The sequence below is a fragment of the Solanum verrucosum genome, unplaced genomic scaffold (assembly GCF_900185275.1).
Source record: "Solanum verrucosum unplaced genomic scaffold, falcon-dt-bn FXZP01000282.1, whole genome shotgun sequence".
NCBI lineage: Eukaryota > Viridiplantae > Streptophyta > Magnoliopsida > Solanales > Solanaceae > Solanum > Solanum verrucosum.
Window position 1 is genome coordinate 461,273 of NW_026020198.1, and position 22,372 is coordinate 483,644.

The following is a 22,372-nucleotide window of genomic DNA, read 5'->3' on the forward strand; positions in this document are numbered from 1 at the left end:
CAGAAGAATGACTCTCGCCTTTGGAACATATAAGTTCGATACAAATAACAAAGAATAGAAATTAGAGAGCAGGTGTCTTTCGCTAGTGGAAAATGCGCAGTTCATTTGAGGTATCATTACATATTTTTTATCTCTGATTAGAGTGGTCTCACCCTTCAAGGACTTCTCTGGGTTTTGAAATGGTTCAAAATATATTGCTTCATTTAGCAGAGTTAGTGAAAAGTCTTTTGGCCTGACGTTATGCTGGGTTTTGAATGGTCAACATTTGGTTATTGAAATAGTTTATTCAAAGAAAATATGATTCTTTCTCAAAAATTGACTTTGTTGAGAATTTTATATGATTTTACTAGGGGTATAATGCAATATGACAATTTATGTGACATAAAAGAATGCACTCACTACTTTTTGGGGTGAATGCAGGTTATTGACATCAAAATGAGTTGCACTAATTCTGATGAAAGAAAAAAAAGGTCTAAACACTGCAAAGTGAAAAGAGAAAAAAAGCATAAGAAATTTTTAGAATGGCTCAATGGAGCAAGGCATGACAAGGCGAGCTAAAATGTAGTGGATTAAGGTTAGCCCCTCCGTTTATCATCAATTGTTTTTTGCTTGTTTACTATTTTATATTTTGAACCCCCTTGGTAAAAATCATGTCTCCGCCACTAAAAAGAGTTACTTTGTCACACTCTACCGAGGATCTAACAATGTGATTGTGACATCATTTTTTGAACTTCCTGTCTGCGATCCTGATTTCTCTTCACCAAATACGTCTCGTTCTATGAAAAATCCCGGTTCTTTTGCTTTTGGAAGTAGACTCTCATTAGCCAACATCTGAACCACAGAAAACATGCTTGGTCTATCATCTGGATGTTGTTGCACGCATAATAAACCCACTTGGATTGACCTCAAAACTTGAAAAATATTGCAAGAATCAGCCAGCTGCTCATCAACTAGTTCCAAGGACTTATCTTCTTTGTAAAGCTTCCATGCCTGTTTGAGTTTAGATCTTATGAATCATGACAAATTCCATTACTGTAAAGAAAAGAATGAGTTGTGTGTGTAATAAAGGTTATGCAGTGCTTACATGACCGAGAAGGTTAAGGTTGTGATCTTGATGGACAAATCCTCTATTTCTCTTGCAACTCACAATCTCTAACAACAAGACGCCAAAGCTAAATACATCTGATTTTACCGAGAACATCCCATCTACTGCATATTCTGGGGACATGTAACCACTGTGCCAACAAAATAACACCCTGAGAATTAAAGCAAGATGTCATATGAGAGTACATTGTATAATATTAGAGATTCTTACTATGTCCCAACTACATTGTGTGTTTTTGCTCCCATCTCATTTCCTATAACACTTTTGGCCATGCCAAAGTCTGATATCTTTGGATTCATTTCTATATCTAGCAAAACATTACTTGCTTTAAGGTCTCTGTGAATAATTCGTAGTCGAGAATCTTGATGGAGATATAATAAGCCACGAGCAATTCCATTGATGATGTGGAAACGCTTTGGCCAATCAAGTAATTTTTTCTTTGTTTGATCTACAAAATAAGTTTTCTCGTTAGCAGTTTCTTTCAGGTTATGACTAATAGATCAAAGTATTACTCATTTTATCTTGTGTAATAGGTTAGAAATCCAAACCAAATATGTACGAATCCAGGCTTCTGTTAGGCATGTATTCATAGATCAACATCTTTTCATCCCCTTGGATGCAGCAGCCCAGAAGTCTCACAAGATTTCGATGCTGAAGCTTGGCAATATAGATAACTTCATTTGTGTATTCATCAAGTCCTTGCATGGAAGTCCTTGACAGTCTCTTCACGGCAATTTCTTGCCCCTCTTCCAGCAATCCCTAGAAATGGCAAATGTGTTAGAGTCCCACATCAGTGGGATGAGGAGAATTTGGACTCCTTATATGATCTTGGGCAATCCTCCCCTCATAAGCTAGCATTTGAGTTGAGTTAAGCCTAAGGTTCATTTCATTACATGGTTTTAGAGCTAAGCCCATCCCAATTTATGGTTTACCGATGTTGGGCCCCCATGTTAATTGTTCTCTAGATGTCCAGTGTGAGACGGGATCTTTGAGTCCCACGTTGGTGGGATGAGGAGAATTCGAACTCTTTATATGGTTTGGGCAATGTTTCCCTCATAAGCTAGCTTTTGGGGTTGAGTTATGCAAGGTTCATTTCTTTACAAAATGTATAATAGCAAAACAGAGATTTTACAAAGACGAGAACATTGCAGAATTAAAATCTTCTCCAACACTCTAATCTTGAGCATAAACTAGTTACTTTACAAACAAATTTGCACTATATACCTTGTAAACTGCTCCAAATCCACCTTCTCCAATCTTGTTGTTGAGCGAAAAGTTATTTGTGGCTCTTGTTAATGTTGACAATTGGAACATTTGCAGTGCAAAATCTTCTTTGAGTAGCAGTTTCTTCTTCTTTTTCCGTTTGTGCAACAAAAAAATCAGGCTTAGCAGAATCATTGCCATCAACAATGAGAAACTCATGAGTGTGAGTATCATTGCCTTATTTCTTTTTGAACCTGCCTCAGATTCTGCAATCAATTTCTTAAATCAGCCATGGTAAATCGAGATAGGCCACACTAAGTGTAAGAAACACATCATGGGAAATTTCTTAAACAAGTTATTACCTCGCTCTGAAGAATCCATCTTGATGTAAATGTCTTGTCCTCTTTCAGACAGCTTTCGGATGTCAATCAATTCCCCGAACCAAAACAAGCAACCTTTGTCTCCGTTGCTTATATCTAGACTTGAATAAGCTGTGCAAGAACAGTTCCTGGAGCATACTTGCCTACACCCTTTGAGTGTCATGGTTTTATTATACTGAGAGTACTTTGTATTTGGCAATTTGATTCCAGAATATTTTATAAATACATGTTCCTTTTTGCAATTTAAGGGTGTCCTCCGAACACACCCTTCAGACCAATCTCCCTTTTCCCATTGTTGTGGATATCTAGCTACAAACTTTTCCAAACATCCACAAACTGGTGTATCATCTATGTCACAGCTCCCATAGGCACCACATAGGCTATGTGTATCACAATAATCCGCTGGTAAATTGTAGTAAATATGCCATCTCTTTGTCCAATCCACCCACTTTAAATGTTGTATATAACCATTGCTAGTCAGGACTAGTCTTGTTAAGTCCAAGCTGTTAATGAGTGAAAAGCTATAGTAAACCTCCTCCTCATTGAAAATAAATTGAAAAAAAGCAGCATTCCAGTAGTGGTATGGGTGATCCACTCCATCGTAAACCATTCCATGGTCCTATACGAGCCACTACACTTGTGCCACTTTTGATGAGGGCTTGTGGATATCCAGTAGGATCAATGTGACGTGTGAATTCACCTGCAGCTGGATCATTATCGTTCTTCCATGCTGAAAGGTAAACCTCATGGCCAGTTCTAAAATTCTTGCCAAGCTTCATTTCAGGCAAGTGCGTATCAGTTGGAAAATGGAAGCTCTGCCAGAGGAAATTTTCTGGATTGTCATCATTTGCATCTTTGACAACAAGATTACCAGAATCTAAAAGCACTGCAACTGGATTTTGGACTGATCTTGAGGTGTTCGTGGACCATATCATTTCATTCTTGCCATTGAGAAGAGCAAGTATTCCCCACTTGTTAACCTTCAAAACGACTGAAGATGTATTGGTGAGTGGTTTCTCTCTGTTTGCAACCCATACAACTGTTTGCATATGAGGAAGAATTTGCTTGTACCATATCCCAATGTATCGCTTTGTAGAATCATTGGGGCTGAAAAATCCCAGCTCAAAGGTTCCACCTGATGAAACAACAGTTTCACCATCTGCAATTGACTGATTTGTCGTGATTACATTTGTTGTAGTGGAAATGATCTTGGGTATACAATAGTAGAAAGACAGTAGGAAAATTAGTAGGAAGAAAATAGTTCCCATTTACTATGCCTTGATGCCTAAGTTTAAGTTGTGTGGCCTATATATCACCCACAATAGTTAGATTTTAGACTTCAGGTGTTGTTTCACACTCATGAATTAAATTGTGTTAATTACTACTACTTGACAATTGACATGCCTTTGGGACACGGCATTTACTAGTATTGTTTATTTCTACTAGTCATTATCGATTTGGGATAATTTGTCGAGTAAATATCTTAAAACGTTATTCAACATTCACCATCAATCTCTACAATCAATGTTGCAGTCACTGCAGAAGGGAGATTTCAACTACTCCTACTTTGACATATAAGTTTCTTGGCTGATCTCGTCCAATATTCAACAAAATACGGTATGATTATGGATGGACATTTGGTGGTCTTACCTAGGTTCGATTTTTGACTAGCAATTTTTCAAATTCTATTTTTTTTGAAATTTTAGTAACTATAGTCCAGTTTTCTCTTAATTGCTTTTTTTTTTCTTTAGCTTTCAAAGAGTTCACCTCAAATTTTGTATTGAAATTGATATGTCTATACTATCCGAAGGAAAAACAGAATATTTATATTAAATATAGTGATGCCCCCGACACTCGTATTTCCTTGGGTCCATCTCTCAAAGAAAAGAAGGAAATTGCCGTGCGAGTTGGGAAAAAGTAGCTTAACTTTCATGTGATAGTAAACTACATGAAATGGACTTCCTTCAATTTGTATTTGTAAGTGATATAAATGGAGGACCACACGTCCAACCTCACTCTTAAATTCATATTTGGAAGTCACTAAAATTGGTAGACTCGTTATATACGTTGGAACGTGAATCTTGTGTTGGAAGACAAGATTTTATTATAATTGATATTATTGTAATATAGTATGAATAATCTTAGTTTATGAATTAGAATTTAGAAAGGTTAATGTATTGGTCTCACATGCGTTTAATTAAAATATTGAAATACTAATTGATGCCAAACACTAGAAGTTTAAATTTCAAAAGAAATTCATCAACTTCATTTGTGTAAGTATTGAACTCTTGTACAGTCAGTTTTAAAAGTTTGAATTGTACAAAAACAATCGTAAAATTTACTTACTAAAATTCAGGATTGATGGAGAATTTAATTTTGTTAAAGTTTTTTTTTTTTTTTTTTTGTAAAGCAAGATACTTATATTAACAATTTAATATGCATCATTACATGGGATGGGCAGAGCAGTACGCTCGCTTAGTAACGTAAGGGAGGATTCAGCAGCATTGTAGCTATTACATACATTAGGAGCTAATATTGGCTTTTGTAATCTAACAAAAATGTTCCTTCCTTGTCTGCTTCCAGCGCTTCTGAGACAAACACTGGAGGAACATCCAAGCACAAAATGGAGTTATCTTGGACTGTTTTTGATCCTTCCCTTGCTAGTGCATTTGCCACCCTATTAGTCTCCCTAAACGAGTGGTGGATTGGGGGCTCCCCAGCCTGCGCAGCAGATCCCTGCAATCAAGAAGCATGTTAGTGTAGGAAGGGTGATCATTATTTATGATGCTTATGAGTTCCTTGCAATCTGTGTTGATCTCTAATGGCATTAGACCTCTGATTAATGTCAATTTGAGCCCTTGTATAAGTGTTGTTAATTTTGCTCTAATGTTATTTGCCAGATGGAGATTTCCTATGAAGCCTACTATCCATTCTCCTTTGGTGTCTCTTATGACTCCACCTATTCCACTTTTGCCTGGGTTTCCTTTTGAGGATCCATCAGTATTCAACTTGTAGCCTTGTATAGGAGGAATCCATCTGATCAAAGTTTTGATCGTTTTTTTCCTTTAGGCAAGTGTTTCCCGTAAGGTGTAGAACTCGATAGCTTGGTTAAGAATTTTTTTCGTGCAGATGTCAGTTTTAGTGTTCTGGTGGTAATTTTCATTCCTCTTGAGCCATATGTTCCATAGGAAGAAGGGGAATCCCTCTTTCCAGCCAATGTATTTTGTGTTTAAAAGTACTTGGAGGTTTTTAATGATGTTTAGCCAATCACTCCCTTGGGCATTTCCAATCTGATTTATGGATTGTAGCACTTTGAGACTTTTCCACATTTTTCTTACGGTAGGTATAGCATTCTACAAAAATATGTTCTATTGTCTCCATTTTGTTACATATGTGGCATAGTGGGTCAATCTTTATTCCTATAGAATGTAAATACTTTCGAGTAGGTAATCTTTTATGTTGGCATAGCCAAATGAAGTATTTTATTTTGTTTGGGCAGTAAAGGGGCCATATCCAACTGAAGCTATCAGAAGTAATGGTCTTATCTTGTTCTGCTAGCATTTTATATACGGAGGTCGTTGATAGTGTTCCTCGAGGGCTTGGCCTCCACATAGCCTTATCTTTTCTGTTATGGGATATGTATGTACAATTTATTTGTAGGAGGATATCTTTTGAGAGCTCAAAGGTTATTACGTTTAAGTTCAGAATGTTGTTCTTTAGGATTACTTCTCCCACTCTAATGTTATTTTCTTTTTTCTAAGGGGGCCCTGTATTTGTTCCCTAATTGTTTTCCCATTTGGTAGCCAAACATCGTACCAGAAGGATGTCGACTTCCCATCTCCCAGAACCCATCCCATGCCTTTTCTGCATATATTCCAGCCTGTTAGCATATCTTTTCAGAGTTTGCAATGTGTACTGTTGGCTTTGGTATCCTTATCTAATTTCATATTGTTGGAATACTTCCTTAGTAAAACTGAGGCCCATGGCAAATTTGGTTGTTGAAAAGCTCTCCAAGCTAATTTGGATAGGAGGGCTAAATTTTTTGTTTCTGATCTTTGGACGCCCAATCCCTCTTCATTTTTTTTGGAGGTTACTACTTTCCATTTAACCATATGTAATTTCCTTTTCTCACTAGTGGATCCCCAAATGAAATTACGTTGTATTTGATCAATTTTTTTTGTGATAGTTCTTGGTAATTTTATCATTTGCATGATATGAATGGGAATATTATTTAGACAGGCTTTCGCTAAGGTAGTGCGTCCTGCTAGATTAAGAAATTTTGTCTTCCATCCTGCTAGTTTCGATTGGAGGTTGTCAATAATGAATTGGAAGTCATTGTTTGAGCTTCTTTTGTGCATAATTGGGAAGCCTAAGTATTTTTCAAAATGACTGCCTTTTTTTATGTTCAGCTTCTTGGATATCATGTTGCTTGTATTGTCAGGACAATTTTTGGAGAATATTAGTTTTGATTTGCTCGTGTTTACTACTTGTCCAGAGGATTCGCAGAAGTCTTTCATTATTTTCAGAATACACTTACAGTTGGCTTTATAGCTCTACTCATCAGTACTAGGTCGTTTGCAAAAAATAAGTGTGATATCAAGGGCCCTTTGTGGGATATTTTTATTGGAGTCCAGTTTTTCAGTTGGACCTCCTGATCTATTTTCCTAGATAGGATTTCCATACAGAGGATAAAGAGGTATGGCGATAGTGGATCCCCTTGTCTTATCCCCCTTGATGGTTCAAAGAATTATGTTTTATCTCCATTGACTAGGATCGATATTTTACTTGTCGTAACACACGAAATGATAAGTTTTATAATGTTACGAGGGAAGTGAAAATAGATAAGAGTTTATCTGATTAAGGACCATTCTATTTTGTCAAAAGCTTTCTCGAGGTCTATTTTTAGAATTAGGTTTGACTTCTTCCCTTTCATTTTTCCGAAGTGGGAAATGATTTCTTGGATGATGATGGCATTATCCGAGGCTTGTCGATTTTTTAGGAAACTTGTCTGGCAGGGCCCAATTAGTTTATCCATAAAGGGCCTCAGCCGTTGGGAAATAATTATACGAACGTTTGCTCTAAGTAAAGAAGTTGATAGCCATTTGATGTGTTTTTCTGTATTTTTTTTTTCTTTTTTCCTCCCAAGTAATTTAATACTTACTATAGTTTAACTATAGGGACCAGTGACGACTATTTAAGCATTAAGGTTACAAACTTTGACAACATTTTATTTTGTTAAATGAGCATCAAACAATAATCTCGTTTCCTCGCGATGAGCGGATAGGAGAAAAATAACATGATAAAATAAATAATCTACTTTTTATCACTAATATCTTCTTCTTCTTTTCTATAGGAATAATCAAATTTTTTTTCACAAAATGACTTAATTAAATTATGTGTTAGCTGATAAAAAAATATACAATTCATTGAAAAATCATTATTTTACATCATCACCCAGTCATCATTTTGTCGGTACAATGCCACATGAGTTTTAAACAAAATTACATCGTTATGGCTTATATTCTAAAACATAAATGATTGGCAATATATTAGAATTAAATGAAACAAAAATTCTTTTTGGTGTGGTATATGAAAATTCTCCGATACAAATAAAAAAGTTAAAATTATCACTTAGCTTCTTACCATATCTTAGTTACTCTCAAATTGAAACTCCACTAAAAATCTAAGAGTAAAATAAAATTATTCTCTCAATTTAAAGCTCCGTTACGAATAAGTAGTAAAAACAATTTTTTTGTGCATCCCATGGGCGGCCTTGCTATCATTTGTAGGACGAGACGTTAACCTACGTCCGTACATTTCAACATGCCTCCTTGGGACTTAGCTCTGAAGATGAATTCCCGGTTAGGAGAACAGTTAGAGGTAGGAAGAGCTGCCGACACGAACAACTAAGAATTCTCGCTTCAAGGCTATCGGCCTATTCGCGCCATGAAGAGCCTTTTCCTCTGTGAACATGCCCATAAGACACGATAAAAAAGTAAAAAATAAGGCTTCCAGACGGCTTACTATAAAGAAGCTTCGGCCCCTCGGTATCTTACACGTCTTCTTCGACCCTGCCGAAGCAGCTTTCTTTCTTCAAGTAGTAAAGTCACTCTGATTTGTGTATGACTTGACGCTCTAAAGTCTGTATATTTTTCCCCTAGTTACTTAATCGTATTCGACTTCTATCGCAAATCTAAAGTCCAATTGTTAGAGTGAATAAAGTTATTCAATAGAGAGAATTAAAAAAAAGGGGTCCCTTATATCCAAGTATAACTTCAAAAATTTGTGGTGAATTAGCAACTACTTCTTCGTGCTTAAGCAGAAATCTCGATAGTCCCTTCTATCTTGGGTAGCGGACAGTAAGTAGTGGAAACCAAAACCGGAATTTTCTCTTCCTAGTCTACTTCTCCATTTTTAGAGTTAATAACTTTGATGGTCACTCAACTATTAACTTTTTTCGAGGAAAGTCACTTAACTTTTATTTTCAACTCAAAAGTCACTCAACTATGACTTCTTTGCATAGAAAGTCACTCATCCTATTTTATTATTATTTTCACTAAAATTTGTTGACATGAAATTTTTATTTTTAATCAAAATTTTAAAAACCAAATACATATCCATTTAAACCATTTAATGACCCGTCCCATTTAATCCGACCCGCTAAAAATATGATATTGAACTTTTTATTTTATCATTAGTTCCCCAAAACATTCTCTCTGTCTCAATTTTCTCCTAGCGTTCTTGTTCTCTTTTTTTTTAACTTTTTTTAAACTCTAAAAACAAATACAAGCCCTCAAAGTGGCCTGTTAAATATACAGACAGCTAAAGAAAAAGTTGGAGATATACCGACAAAAGGTTTCATTCCATTAACATATATAAAAAAAAGTTGGAGCTATTAAATATTAAGCTTCTTGACAGCTAAAGAAGCCAAGATTAATTAGGCAAGAAATCAGAATGAAAAACAAAACCAAAAAAAAAAAACGCAAAAAAGAGCAACTCTTATAATCTTGTCTTGCTTTTGAGTTTATCATAGATAAAAGTTTGTTTAGCCTTTGAGGGCTTGTATTCTTATTTTTATTTTAATTCCAAAGGCCAACAGGCACCTTTGAGGGGTTGTATTTATTTTTAGAGTTTAAATTTTTTTTAAAAAAGTAAAAAAAAAAAAAAAAAAAAAAAAAAAGAAGAACGCTAGGAGAAAAAGGAGTCAAGAGAGAATGATTTGGGGAACTAATGATAAAATAAAAAGTTTAATATCATATTTTTAGCGGGTCGGGTTAAATGAGGTGGGTCATTAAATGGTTTAAATGGATATATATTTGATTTTTTAAATTTTAGTTAAAAATAAAAATTTCATGTCAACAAATTTTAGTGAAAAAAAATAATAAAATAGGCTGAGTGATTTTCTATGCAAAGAAGTCATAGTTGAGTGATTTTTGAGTTAAAAATGAAAGTTGAGTGAGTTTCTGTGAAAAGAGTTGATAGTTGAATGACCATCAAAATTATTAACTCCCATTTTTACTCTATAGTTGCAAATTTTGGTATGTTGTTCTTTGCTGCTACTTTCAGATTTTGATATTTGGGGAAAATTGTTGATAGAGTGATTCTGCATTACCTGCGCAATCATTTGAGTTAATTCTGCATTCAACTTTATTTAAGAAGAGCAGTAGAGGTATCATTCACATATTTCTATCTCTGATTAGAGTGGTATTAACCTTTAAGGACTTGTCTGTGTCTTCAATTTTTCAAAATATATTGCTTCGTTTTGGCAGATTTAATGAATATGAAACGACAATTTGGACTCATGTTTGAATGGGCAACATTTGCTTATTGAAATCACTTTCTTCTTCTTTGTTGTTGTTATACAAGTGACATATCTAAAGTATAATATATTCATAGAACAATACAAATAGATGAAAAGATCCAATCCATAAGTAGATAATATCTTCAAGTAGAAAAATTCAACTTGATGTTTATTTTAAGTATTACTTACTACTTTATTTCACAATAGCCATAATATCTTTCCTATTCATGTGCACACAAATTTAAATTGTTATTTTGTCATACCTACCGAGGATCTAATAATGTGATTGTGACTTCATTTTTTGAACTTCTTGTCTGCGATCCTGATTTTCCTTCGTCATATACATTTCGTTCTGTGAAAAATCCTGGTTCTTTTGCTTTTGGCAGTAGACTCTCATTAGCCAACATCTGAACCACAGTAAACATGCTTGGTCTATCATTCGGATGTTGTTGCACGCATAATAATCCCACTTGAATTGACCTTAAAACTTGAGAAATGTTGCAAGAGTAAGCTAGCTGCTCATCAGCTAGTTCCAACGACCTATCCTCTTTGTAAAGCTTCCATGCCTGTTTGAGTTTAGATCTTATGAATCATGAAAAATTCTATTTTTGTAAAGAAAAATATGACTTGTGTGTGTAATACAGGTTAAACAGTGCTTACGTGACCGAGAAGGTTAAGGTTGTGATCTTGATGGGAAAATCCTCTATTTTTCTTGCCACTCACAATCTCTAACACCAATACGCCAAAGCTAAACACATCTGATTTTACCGAGAACATCCCATCTACTGCATATTCAGGGGACATGTAACCACTGTGCCAATAAAACAACACCATGAGAATAAAAGAAGCAAGATGCATTCATATGAGAGTACACTGTATAATATTAGAGATTCGTACTGTGTCCCAACAACTTTGCGTGTTTTTGCACCCATCTCATTTCCTGTAACACTTCGAGCCATGCCAAAGTCTGATATCTTTGGATTCATTTCTATGTCTAGCAAAACATTGCTCGCTTTAAGGTCTCTATGGATAATCCGTAGTCTAGAATCTTGATGGAGATACAATAAGCCACGAGCAATTCCATTGATGATGTGGAAACGCTTTGGCCAATCAAGCAATTTATTCTTTGTTTGGTCTGCAAAATAAGCTTTCTTGTGAGCAGATTTTTTCATGTTATAACTAATAGATCTAATTATTACTCATTTTAGTTTGTGTAATAGGTTTGAAATCCAAACCAAATATGTACGAATCTAGGCTGTTGTTAGGCATGTATTCATAGATCAACATCTTTTCTTCCCCTTGGATGCAGCAACCCAGAAGTTTCACAAGATTTCGATGCTGAAGTTTGGCAATATAGATAACTTCATTTGTGTATTCATCAAGTCCTTGCATGGAAGTCCTTGACCGTCTCTTCACAGCAATTTCTTGTCCTTCTTCCAGCACTCCCTAGAAATGGCAAATGTATAATAGCAAAACATAGATTTTACAAAGACTAAAATATTGCGGAATGAAAATCATCTCTAGTACTCTGATCTTGAGCATAAAGCTATAAACTAGTTACTGTTTCAACAAATTTGCACTGTATACCTTATAAACAGGTCCAAATCCACCCTCTCCAATCTTGTTGTCGAGCGAAAAGTTATTTGTGGCTCTTGTTATTGTCGACAATGGGAACAGTGGCAGCTCAAAATCTTCTCTGAGTTTCAGTTTCTTCTTTTTCCGTTTGTACCACAACAAAATCAGGATTAGCAGAATCGTTAACACCAACAATGAGAAACTCACTGCGAGTATCTTTGCCTTCTTTCTGTTTGAACCTACATCAGATTCTACATTTTTTAAGTCAACCACTGCAAATCAAGACACGCCTCTTACTTTGAATAATACCATCTCCATGTGTTGAAATACTAAGTTAAGAAACAGTTCATGAGAAATTTCTTAAACAAGTTCTTACCTTGTTCTCTAGAATCCATCTTGATGAAAATGTCTTGTCCTGTTTCCGACAGCTTTCTGATGTCAACCAATTCCTCAAACCACAATAAGCAACCTTTGTTTCCATTACTTATATTTAGACTTGAATAAGCTGTGCAGGAGCAGTCCGTGGAGCATACTTGCCTACACCCTTCGAGTGTCATGGTTTTATTGTACTGAGAGTGCTTAGTATCTGGCAACTTGATTTCAGGATATTTTATAAATACATGTTCCCTGTTGCAATCTAAGGGTGTCCTCCGAACACACCCTTTTGTCCAATCTCCCTTTTTCCATTGTTGTGGATATTTAGGTACAAACTTATCCAAACATAGACAAATAGGTTCATTATCTATGTCACACCTTCCATACACACCACACAAGCTATATGTATCACAATTATCCGCAGGTAACCTGTAGTGAATATGCCATCTCTTTGTCTGATCCACCCACACAAAGCGTTGTATATCACCGTTGCTAGTCATGACCATTCTTGATAAAATCGAGCTGTGATTAATGAGAGAAAAGATATAGTAAATCCCCTCCTCATTGAAAGCAAATTCAAATCTATAAAGTCCGCTTTGTTGTAGCAGTGGTATGGGTGCCCCACTCCATTTTAAACCATTCCATGGTCCTACACGATATAATACATTTGTCCCACTTTTGGTGAGAATCTGTGGATATCCTGTAGGATCAATGCTACGAGTGAATTCTCCTGGAGCTGGATCATTATCGTTCTTCCATGATGAAAGGTAAAACTCATGGCCAGTTTTAAAACTTTTGCCAATCTTCATACCAGGCAAGTGTGTATCAGTTGGAAAATTGAAGCTCTGCCAGAGGAAATTTTCTGGGTTGTCTTCATTTGCATCTTTTACAACAAGATTACCAGAATCTAAAAGCACTGCAACTGGATTCTGGACTGATCTTGAGGTGTTAGTAGACCATATAATTTCATTCTTGTCATTGAGAAGTGCAAGTATTCCCGGTTCGGTGACCTTCAAAATGACTGAAGATGTATTGGTAAGTGGTTTCTCTCTGTTTGCAACCCATACTACTGTTTGCATATGAGGAAGAATTTGCTTGTACCATATCCCAATATATCGATTTGAGGAACCGCTGAGGTTGAAGAATCCCAGCTCAAAGGTTCCACTGGATGAAACAATAGTTTCACCATCTATGATGAATTGATTTGTAGTAATTAAGTCGGTTGTTGTCGTAGACAAACTACTGTGTATAGAAGAGCAGAAAGTCAACAGAAAAAGTAGGAAGAAACTAGCTTCCATAGATTATGCTGTGGTTTAATTTCTGGAAAGTGTTTGCATATAAAATTCTGAAATTTGTATTTACTTCATATCCTTTTTGGACACGGCACCATGTTAATTTCTAGTTGAATAGTCGTTAACAATGACGGCTATAGACAGTCATTTGAAGTTTGTAACACCTCTTTGACAAAGTTTACATTTCAATATTTGAGTGTAGGAATTCCGTTACCATATCAGAAAGCTATGGTCAGTCCATCACCACCTCACTTTTCTGGATGATATTATTTGACTAGTCTAGCCTTGGATTTTGGTTCCAAAGTTTGCCATACCACAACTTAAAGCATCTAATGGACGGTAGCGGTGGAGTCAGAATTTTTAGGTTATGAATTGAGTCAACTAAAAAGGTAAGGAGGGAGTAGTAACTCTTTTAACGTGAAATAGGATGAATCAGGAATGTGATAACTGATTGATACTAACCACTATTGTTAGTTGTCACTCTGATATTTGATACTGAGATTAAAAAAAAAAAAACTTTCCATAAAAGAGAATCTTGAGTTATTGCTAAAAATCTTGAGTTCGGAGCTTAAAGGGTAAAAAATTTGACAAACATTTCAAAAGGACACATCAAATTTTTTTCTAACCAAAAGGGGACGTAGCGATTTTGTTTGACACCGTTAACAGATCAAAATCGCTGCCCTATCAGCAATTTTGTACAATTTTTTAATTATTTTTTTCAGAAAATCGCTGCCTGTGCAGCGTTTTTGCGATTTTTTTTTAAAAAAATTAAATCGTTTTTATAAAAATAAATTTATTTTATTTTTTTGGAGGGCAGCGATTTTCGTTAGTTTTTTTTAAAAAAAATAGCTGATGTTGCAGCGTTTTAGAAATCGCTGTTAAAGACAGCGATTTTGATGGAACTATTTTTATTTTAAAAAAAAAAAAAAAGCAGCGATTTTGGTGAAAAAAAAATTTCGTTTGATTTTTCTTTTTTAAAAATTTCTGTCAGCTAATCAACATCTAATTGTAAATTTTTTTTTTAATTATTTTTTAAAATCTTTGGTGGAATTTTTTATTTTTTTTGGTCAACTAGTCGACATGATGTTGACTAGTTGATAGATATTTCAAAAAAAATAAAAAATTCCACCAAAATTGCTGTCAAGGCAGCGATTTTTAAATTATTTTTTTTCTTTTACAATTAGATGTTAACTAGTTGACAGAAATTTCAAAAAAAAAAAAAATTCCACCAAAATCGCTACCATGGCAGTGATTTCTAAAAATTAAAAAAAAAAAAACCACGAAATTTATAATAACGCTGCAACAGCAGCTATTTAAAAAAAAATAAACGAAAATCGCTGCCAAGGCAGCGATTTCCAAAAAAATAAAATAAATTTGATTTTATAAAAATGCTGCACGGGCAGCGATTTTCTGAAAAAAAAAAAGTTGGACAAAATCGTTGATAGGACAGCGATTTTAATCTGTTAACGGCGTCAAATAAAATCGCTACGTCAGTAGCAATTTTGCCCTTTTAATTAGAAAAAAATTTGATGTGCCCTTTTAAAATTTTTGTCAACTTTTTTTTGCCCTTTAGGATCCGAACTCCTAAAAATCTCAACCAATGCAATTAATACACGATTGCAGAATACAAGCTAAGAAGAAAGCATACATTGTTTGTTTTCGTTGAAGATTATCCTTACATGGATCTAATAATATATATGATTAATAAGGATTATGATGGTATTGATGATAAAATTCTTTTATTTTTAATTCGAAATTTCTGATTGAGTCTTAAATATGACAAAAATCATGTTAGAAAGAGCTTTTTCCTTAAATTGATTTTACACGATACAAAACTATAAGATCGAATTAAGCAAAACTCCAATACATAATATTAAAATTAACTTTATTAATGGTATATTAAAACTTTTAATCTAACAACTTTTACTTTGTATATTATCTAAAGGTACTAAGGATAATATGGAGAAATATTAATAAAATTCTCTTGATTTGACGTGCATAAATGGACATTTAATGATCTTACTTGGGTTTGATTTTCCACTTTAGCATGTATCAAATTTTAATTTTTTAAAACATTTTATTAATTATAGTCCAGTTCGTTTGGTTGTTTTTTTCTTCAGTTTTCAGAGAATTCACCTCAAAATTTATAGCAAGTAGTTGACATGTTTATATTATTTATATTAAAAATAATGATGTCCCCAACACTTTTAAATCATTGGGTCCACCTCTCAAAGAATCAAGAGAGGAAATTGCCGTGCAAGTTAAGAAAAACTAGTATTATTAGTGGGGTTGTTGGGCAGGAATAAGTTATTTTATGATTAATTATTTTGGAATAAATTATTTTGAGATAAGTTATCATACTTATGTATATGAAATAATTTATTTATAATTTAAATGATAAAATAAATAATTTAATTATCTAATACCTTCAATCAAATAAAAAATAAAATAATTTCACATTTTATTTCAAAACTATTATATTTTATAGCTCACGTCAACATAATCTACATGAAATGGACAAGTGGACGTCCTTCAATTTGTAAGTGATGTTCCAGTCAAATATTTAACACCTTATTTTCCTTAGATTCGAGGGAAATGGTGGGAAGCTTCTTTTTTAACCATAAATACCAAGAAAATTTCATTGAATCCAAATAGAGCAATATAGAAAGTTACACTAAACACTAAAAAAAAAAAGTATGAAAAGAGCAATAATTACCCACACAAAAAAAAATTGTGTCCTTCGGGATGACTTAATTGGTTTGGAGGGTGGTTATCCACACGGATGACCCGGGATCGATCCCCCCTCAATGCCTTCTGAGTCGAGTCTGTCGCATAGGGTTTGCCTAGTGCGTTTACATCTCCTGTGTGGTTTGCAGGCTATTACACAGTGGGGGTTTACCCAGTGCACACAAAGTGCTCACCACAGAGTGCTCACCCGAAAGGCAGAGGCTGTGGCTACAGTTTGCAGGCTATTACACAGTGGGGGTTTACCCAGTGCACACAAAGTGCTCACCACAGAGTGCTCACCCGAAGGGCAGAGGCTGTGGCAGAGGTTGTAGCGGCTGCGGGTTATCCTGGGTTCCAAAAATAAAAATAAAAATTGCATAGTAAATATGTGAGTATTCCCTATTTTCCCTTTTGATGTTTACAACAAAATTGCTCGTTCTTAGATCCTATTTCTCAAAGTAGATTTTTCAGGCTAATCTTCCGGAATTATCCCTTTCCAGACTCCATCTCCGGCAGTCGCCTCTCCCTTTACAAGAAGCTCTACTTTGGTATGGTTCTTTGCTGTTACTTTGATGATTTTGATATTTGGGGAAAGTTGGTGTTGTAGTCATTCTATATTAATATTACCTGGGCAATCATTTGAGTTAATTTTTTGTATTCACTTATAGAATTGTTCAAAATATATTGCTTCGTTATAGCAGATTTAGTGAATATGAATGGGGAACATTTGGTTAGTGAAATCAGTTTCTTCGTCTTTGTTGTTATATAAGAAACACAAACATACCTAAAGTATGTATTCGAAGAACAACAGAAATAGATAAAAAGATCCAATGCATAAGTATAGATAGATAATATAATCAAGTAGAAAAATTCAACCTGATGTTTATTTTAAGTTCTTACATATCTTTCCTATTCATGTACACACAAGTTTAAATAGTTATTTTGTCACACCTACCGAGGATCTAACATTGTGATTGTGAATTCATTTTTTGAACTTCTTGTCTGCGATCCTGATTTTCCTTCATCGAATATGTTTCGTTCTGTGAAAAATCCCGGTTCTTTTGCTTTTGGCAGTAGACTCTCATTAGCCAACATATGAACCACAGAAGACATGCTTGGTCTATCATCTGGATGTTGTTGCACGCATAATAAACCCACTTGAATTGACCTTAAAACTTGAGAAATATTACAAGAATCAGCTAACTGCTCATCAGCTAGTTCCAAGGACCTATCATCTTTGTAAAGCTTCCATGCCTGTTTGAGTTTAGATCATATGGATCATGACAAATTCTATTTTTGTAAAGAAAAAAATGACTAGTGTGTGTAATACAGGTTAAACAATGCTTACATGACCGAGAAGGTTAAGGTTGTGATCTTGATGCATAAATCCTCTATTTTTCTTGCCACTCACAATCTCTAACACCAATACCCCAAAGCTAAACACATCTGATTTTACCGAAAACATCCCATCTACTGCATACTCAGGGGACATGTAACCGCTGTGCCAATAAAACAACACCATAAGAATTAAAGAAGCAAAGATATCATATGAGAGTACATTGTATGCTATTAGAGATTCTTACTGTGTCCCAACCACATTGCGTGTTTTTGCTCCCATCTCATTTCCTGTAACACTTCTGGCCATGCCAAAGTCTGATATCTTTGGATTCATTTCTGTATCTAGCAAAACATTGCTTGCTTTAAGGTCTCTATGAATAATCCGTAGTCGTGAATCTTGATGGAGATACAATAAGCCACGAGCAATTCCATTGATGATGTTGAAACGCTTTGGCCAATCAAGTAATTTGTTCTTTGTTTGGTCTGCAAAATAAGCTTTCTTGTGAGCATATTTTTTCATGTTATGACTACTAGATCAAATTATTACTCATTTTAGCTTGTTCAATAGGTTAGAAATCCAAACCAAATATGTATGAATCTAGGCTGTTGTTAGGCATGTATTCATAGATCAACATCTTTTCTTCCCCTTGGATGCAGCAACCCAGAAGTCTCACAAGATTTCTATGCTGAAGCTTGGCAATATAGATAACTTCGTTCTTGTATTCGTCAATTCCTTGCATGGAAGTCCTCGACAGTCTCTTCACGGCAATTTCTTGTCCCTCTTCCAGTACTCCCTAGAAATGGCAAATGTATAATAGCAGAACATAGATTTTACAAAGATGAGAATATTGCAGAATAAAATCATTTCTAGCACTCTGATCTTGAGCATAAACTAGTTACCGTTCCAACAAATTTACACTGTATACCTTGTAAACAGGTCCAAATCCACCCTCTCCAATCTTGTTGTTGAGCGAAAAGTTATTTGTGGCTCTTGTTATTGTAGCCAATGGGAACAGTGGCAGCTCAAAATCTTCTCTGTGTTTCAGTTTCTTCTTTTTCCGTTTGTACCACAACAAAATCAGGATTAGCAGAATCGTTGCCATCAACAATGAGAAACTCACTGCGAGTATCGTTGCCTTCTTTCTTTTTGAACCTGCCTCAGATTCTACAATTAATTTTTTAAAGTCAGCCACCGCAAATCAAGACAGGTCACTAACTTTGCATTATACCATCTCTATGTGTTGAAAAAAAAAGGTTAAGAAATACTTCATGGGAAATTTCTTTAACAAGTTCTTACCTTCCTCTAAATAGTCCATCTTGATGAAAATGTCTTGTCCTCTTTCCGACAGCTTTCTGATGTCAACCAATTCCCCAAACCATAATAAGCAACCTTTGTCTCCGTTGCTTATATCTAGACTTGAATAAGCGGTGCAGGAGCAGTCCGTGGAGCATACTTGCCTACACCCTTCGAGTGTCATGGTTTTATTGTACTGAGAGTGCTTAGTATCTGGCAACTTGAATCCAGGATATTTTATAAATACATGTTCCCTGTTGCAATCTAAGGGTGTCCTCCGAACACACCCTGTTGTCCAATCTCCCTTTTCCCATTGTTGTGGATATTTAGGTACAAACTTGTCCAAACATCCACAAATAGGTTGAGTACCTAAGTCACAGCTCCCATGCTCACCACACAACCTATATGTATCACAATTATCCGCAGGTAACTTGTAGTGGCTATGCCATCTCTTTGTCTGCTCCACCCACATGAAGCGTTCTATATCACCATTGCTAGTGATGACTATTCTTGATAAAACCGAGCTGTAATTAGTGAGAGAAAAAATATAGTAAACCTCCTCCTCATTGAAAATAAATTGAAATGTATAAAGTCTGCTTTGTGTTAGTAGTGGTATGGGTGCCCCACTCCATCGTAAACCATTCCATGGTCCTATACGGTTTAATACATCTGTGCCACGTTTGGTGAGAACCTGTGGATATCCAGTAGGATCAATATTACGAGTGAATTCTCCTGGAGCTGGATCATTATCACTCTTCCATGCTGAAAGGTAAACCTCATGGCCAGTTTTAAAATTCTTGCCAAGCTTCATATCGGGCAAGTGCGTATCAGTCGGAAAATTGAAGCTCTGCCAGAGGAAATCTTCTGGATTGTTATCATTTGCATCTTTTACAACAAGATTACCAGAATCTAAAAGCACTGCAACTGGATTCTGGACTGATCTTGAGGTGTTAGTAAACCATATAGTTTCATTCTTGTCGTTGAAAAGAGCAAGTATTCCAGGCTTGGTGACCTTCAGTTGTACTGAAGATGTATTCGTGAGTGGTTTTTCTCTGTTTGCTACCCATACAACTGTTTGGATATGTGGAAGTATTTGCTTGTACCAAATCCCAATATATCGATTTGAGGAATCGCTGGGACTGAAGAATCCCAGCTCAAAGGTTCCACCGGATGAAACAATAGTTTCACCATCTATGATGAATTGATTTGTACTGATTAAATCTGTTGTTGTAGTAGAAATAATATTGTGTATAGAAGAACAGAAAACCAACAAAAAAAGTATGAAGAAATTAGCTTCCATAGATGATGCCATGGTTTTTACTTTCTGGATAGTGGCAAATACATTTCTGAAATTTGTATCTACTTCATATTTTATTCTATTCTATTTGAATAGTAGTTAACAATGGCGGCTTTATACAAGAATTGGAAGTTTGTAAGGTTCTTAATGTCTCTTTGACAAAGTTTACCTCCATTATTTGACTAAAGTAACTCCGTTCCCATATCAGAAGGCTTTGCTCAGTCCATAACCACCTGACTTTTCTTGATGATACTATTTGTCTAGTCTATTATCTTGGATTTTGGTTCCAAAGTTCCGTTTCATCTTACTTGGTCCTTATTGATATAATAATACATCTTTATCAAAATTTAATTAAAGGTGTATATTACTAAATTAACCTTGTTAATGATGCTTCCGAACTTTATATTTAACTACTGCTATTTTATTTTGTTATTTAATACTAAGAGTAGAAAGGATAAAATTATCTTGATTTCATAAATTAGATAAGTAAATTAAAACAATTATTTTTTAGAATGGGGATAAGTAAATTGAAACAACCACCCAGTAATATGAAACGGAGGGTGTGCTATCATAAAAAAAACTTTCCACAAAAGAAAATGTACAGTAATTGCTAAAAATGCACTTGATTTCTCCCTTTTTTTAACATTTAATTAATATTGTCAAAGACTTTGAAACATCTGGAATTAGGAAATATTTTAGTCCAAAGTTAGTTGCAGAAAGTCTTTCTTTGCGGCAACTTGTTAGGACATGAACCAACCATCTTGTGACCAATTAAAAGCCCAAAATAGTTCCTTATTTTTGGGTTGAGACTCCAAGTTATCCTTGAGTTTTTACATGGAGCAGTAATAATCCCTTATGTTTATAATATTGGTGCACTTTTGGTCCTCTCCCAAAACTTTTGCCTATTTTTCAACATTAATTTTTTCCACAATTTATGTATGAAATATTCGGTCGTCTTTTTATATATTTAATATAAATAATAACTCTATGCGAAAGAAGGTGAGAAGAGGAACACCTTGTTTTGTTTGGTAAAAAGATTATTGCGGATAAAGTTGAAAGGTTCATCATGTCGTTTTCACGTGCAATAGTATAATTTTTTCTTTTCATGCAACACCATATATCAAGATTTTCTTAGTTTAGCTACAATAATATTTCTACCGAACAGTACAATGTTCTCTTCTTCTCACCTTCTCTCACATGGAGTTATTATTTCTATTAAATATATAATAAAAAAACAATTGAACATTCCATATATAAAATTAAGGACAAAAGCAATGTTAAAAAATAGGCAAAACTTTGAAGGATGACCAAAAGTGCACCAATATTGCAAATATGAGTGACTATCACTGCTCTATGTGAAAACTAAAGGAGAATTTTAAGTCTTAACCCAAAGATAATGGATTATTTTGAGCCTTTTCAGCGAGAAATGCTATTATGGTGCACATATCATATCAAATTATTAGTGTGTTTGACCAATGATTTTAACTTTTATGCTTAGATAAGAATTCAATGTTTTAAAAGACTGTGTCGAGACCCGGTTCGGGACTCGCTTTGGAGCAGGGCTATAGTAAAACGCTCCGAGATTTATGTGTGGGGCTTAGTTTTATGAAACTTACGCCTTAAGCGTCCGTTTGTACGTCCTAAACATGCTCAATGTCCAACACGAGGGGCTTTAGCAAATCTTACACAAATTATGTGTTAAATTCTTTAGTTAACATTGTTGACCATCATAATTTTTTAATAAATGAATGATACCTAATAGTTTTTTAAACTATATATATATATATATATATATATATATATATATATATCAAATAACAAGTCGTAGTATTGTATATTTACTATTTCGTAATATCGTGAGGGTGATTATTATTTTATATTTCTTTTAAAAGTATCTAGCCAAGTTTTATAGCTTTACTTTTATTGGTCATGTTTTTGTCATATATCTCACAATTATCATATTTTATTATTTCGCTATTTAAAAA

General features: G+C 34.7%; 1 protein-coding gene, 1 long non-coding RNA gene and 1 pseudogene across 10 annotated transcripts in view; 1 reads left to right on the forward strand and 2 right to left on the reverse strand.

The window, feature by feature from the left end:
- Positions 1-677: 677 nt before the first annotated feature.
- On the reverse strand, positions 678-4,012 carry LOC125829949 (G-type lectin S-receptor-like serine/threonine-protein kinase At4g27290; annotated as a pseudogene).
- LOC125829982 (uncharacterized) lies at positions 3,483-20,359 on the forward strand. The gene is made up of 3 exons (XR_007443116.1): positions 3,483-3,603; positions 13,385-13,597; positions 20,251-20,359. It is a non-coding gene; the product is annotated as an uncharacterized LOC125829982 (long non-coding RNA).
- The window catches only part of LOC125829947 (G-type lectin S-receptor-like serine/threonine-protein kinase SD1-1), a 40,825-nt gene continuing 29,038 nt past the window's right edge, over positions 10,586-22,372 (reverse strand). For 2 of the 9 annotated variants that reach the window (XM_049509165.1, XM_049509166.1), the window contains one exon: positions 17,370-17,712. In XM_049509165.1, the coding sequence (XP_049365122.1) occupies positions 17,410-17,712 (303 nt within the window). In that variant the 3' untranslated portion in view covers positions 17,370-17,409. Of the gene's footprint in view, positions 11,056-11,149; positions 11,301-11,386; positions 11,625-11,724; positions 11,936-12,076; positions 12,316-17,369; positions 17,713-17,806; positions 17,999-18,041; positions 18,280-18,379; positions 18,591-18,722; positions 18,962-19,093; positions 20,418-22,372 lie in introns of those variants that run through there. The other 7 variants (XM_049509159.1, XM_049509162.1, XM_049509163.1 and 4 more) reach the window with 7 other exon arrangements.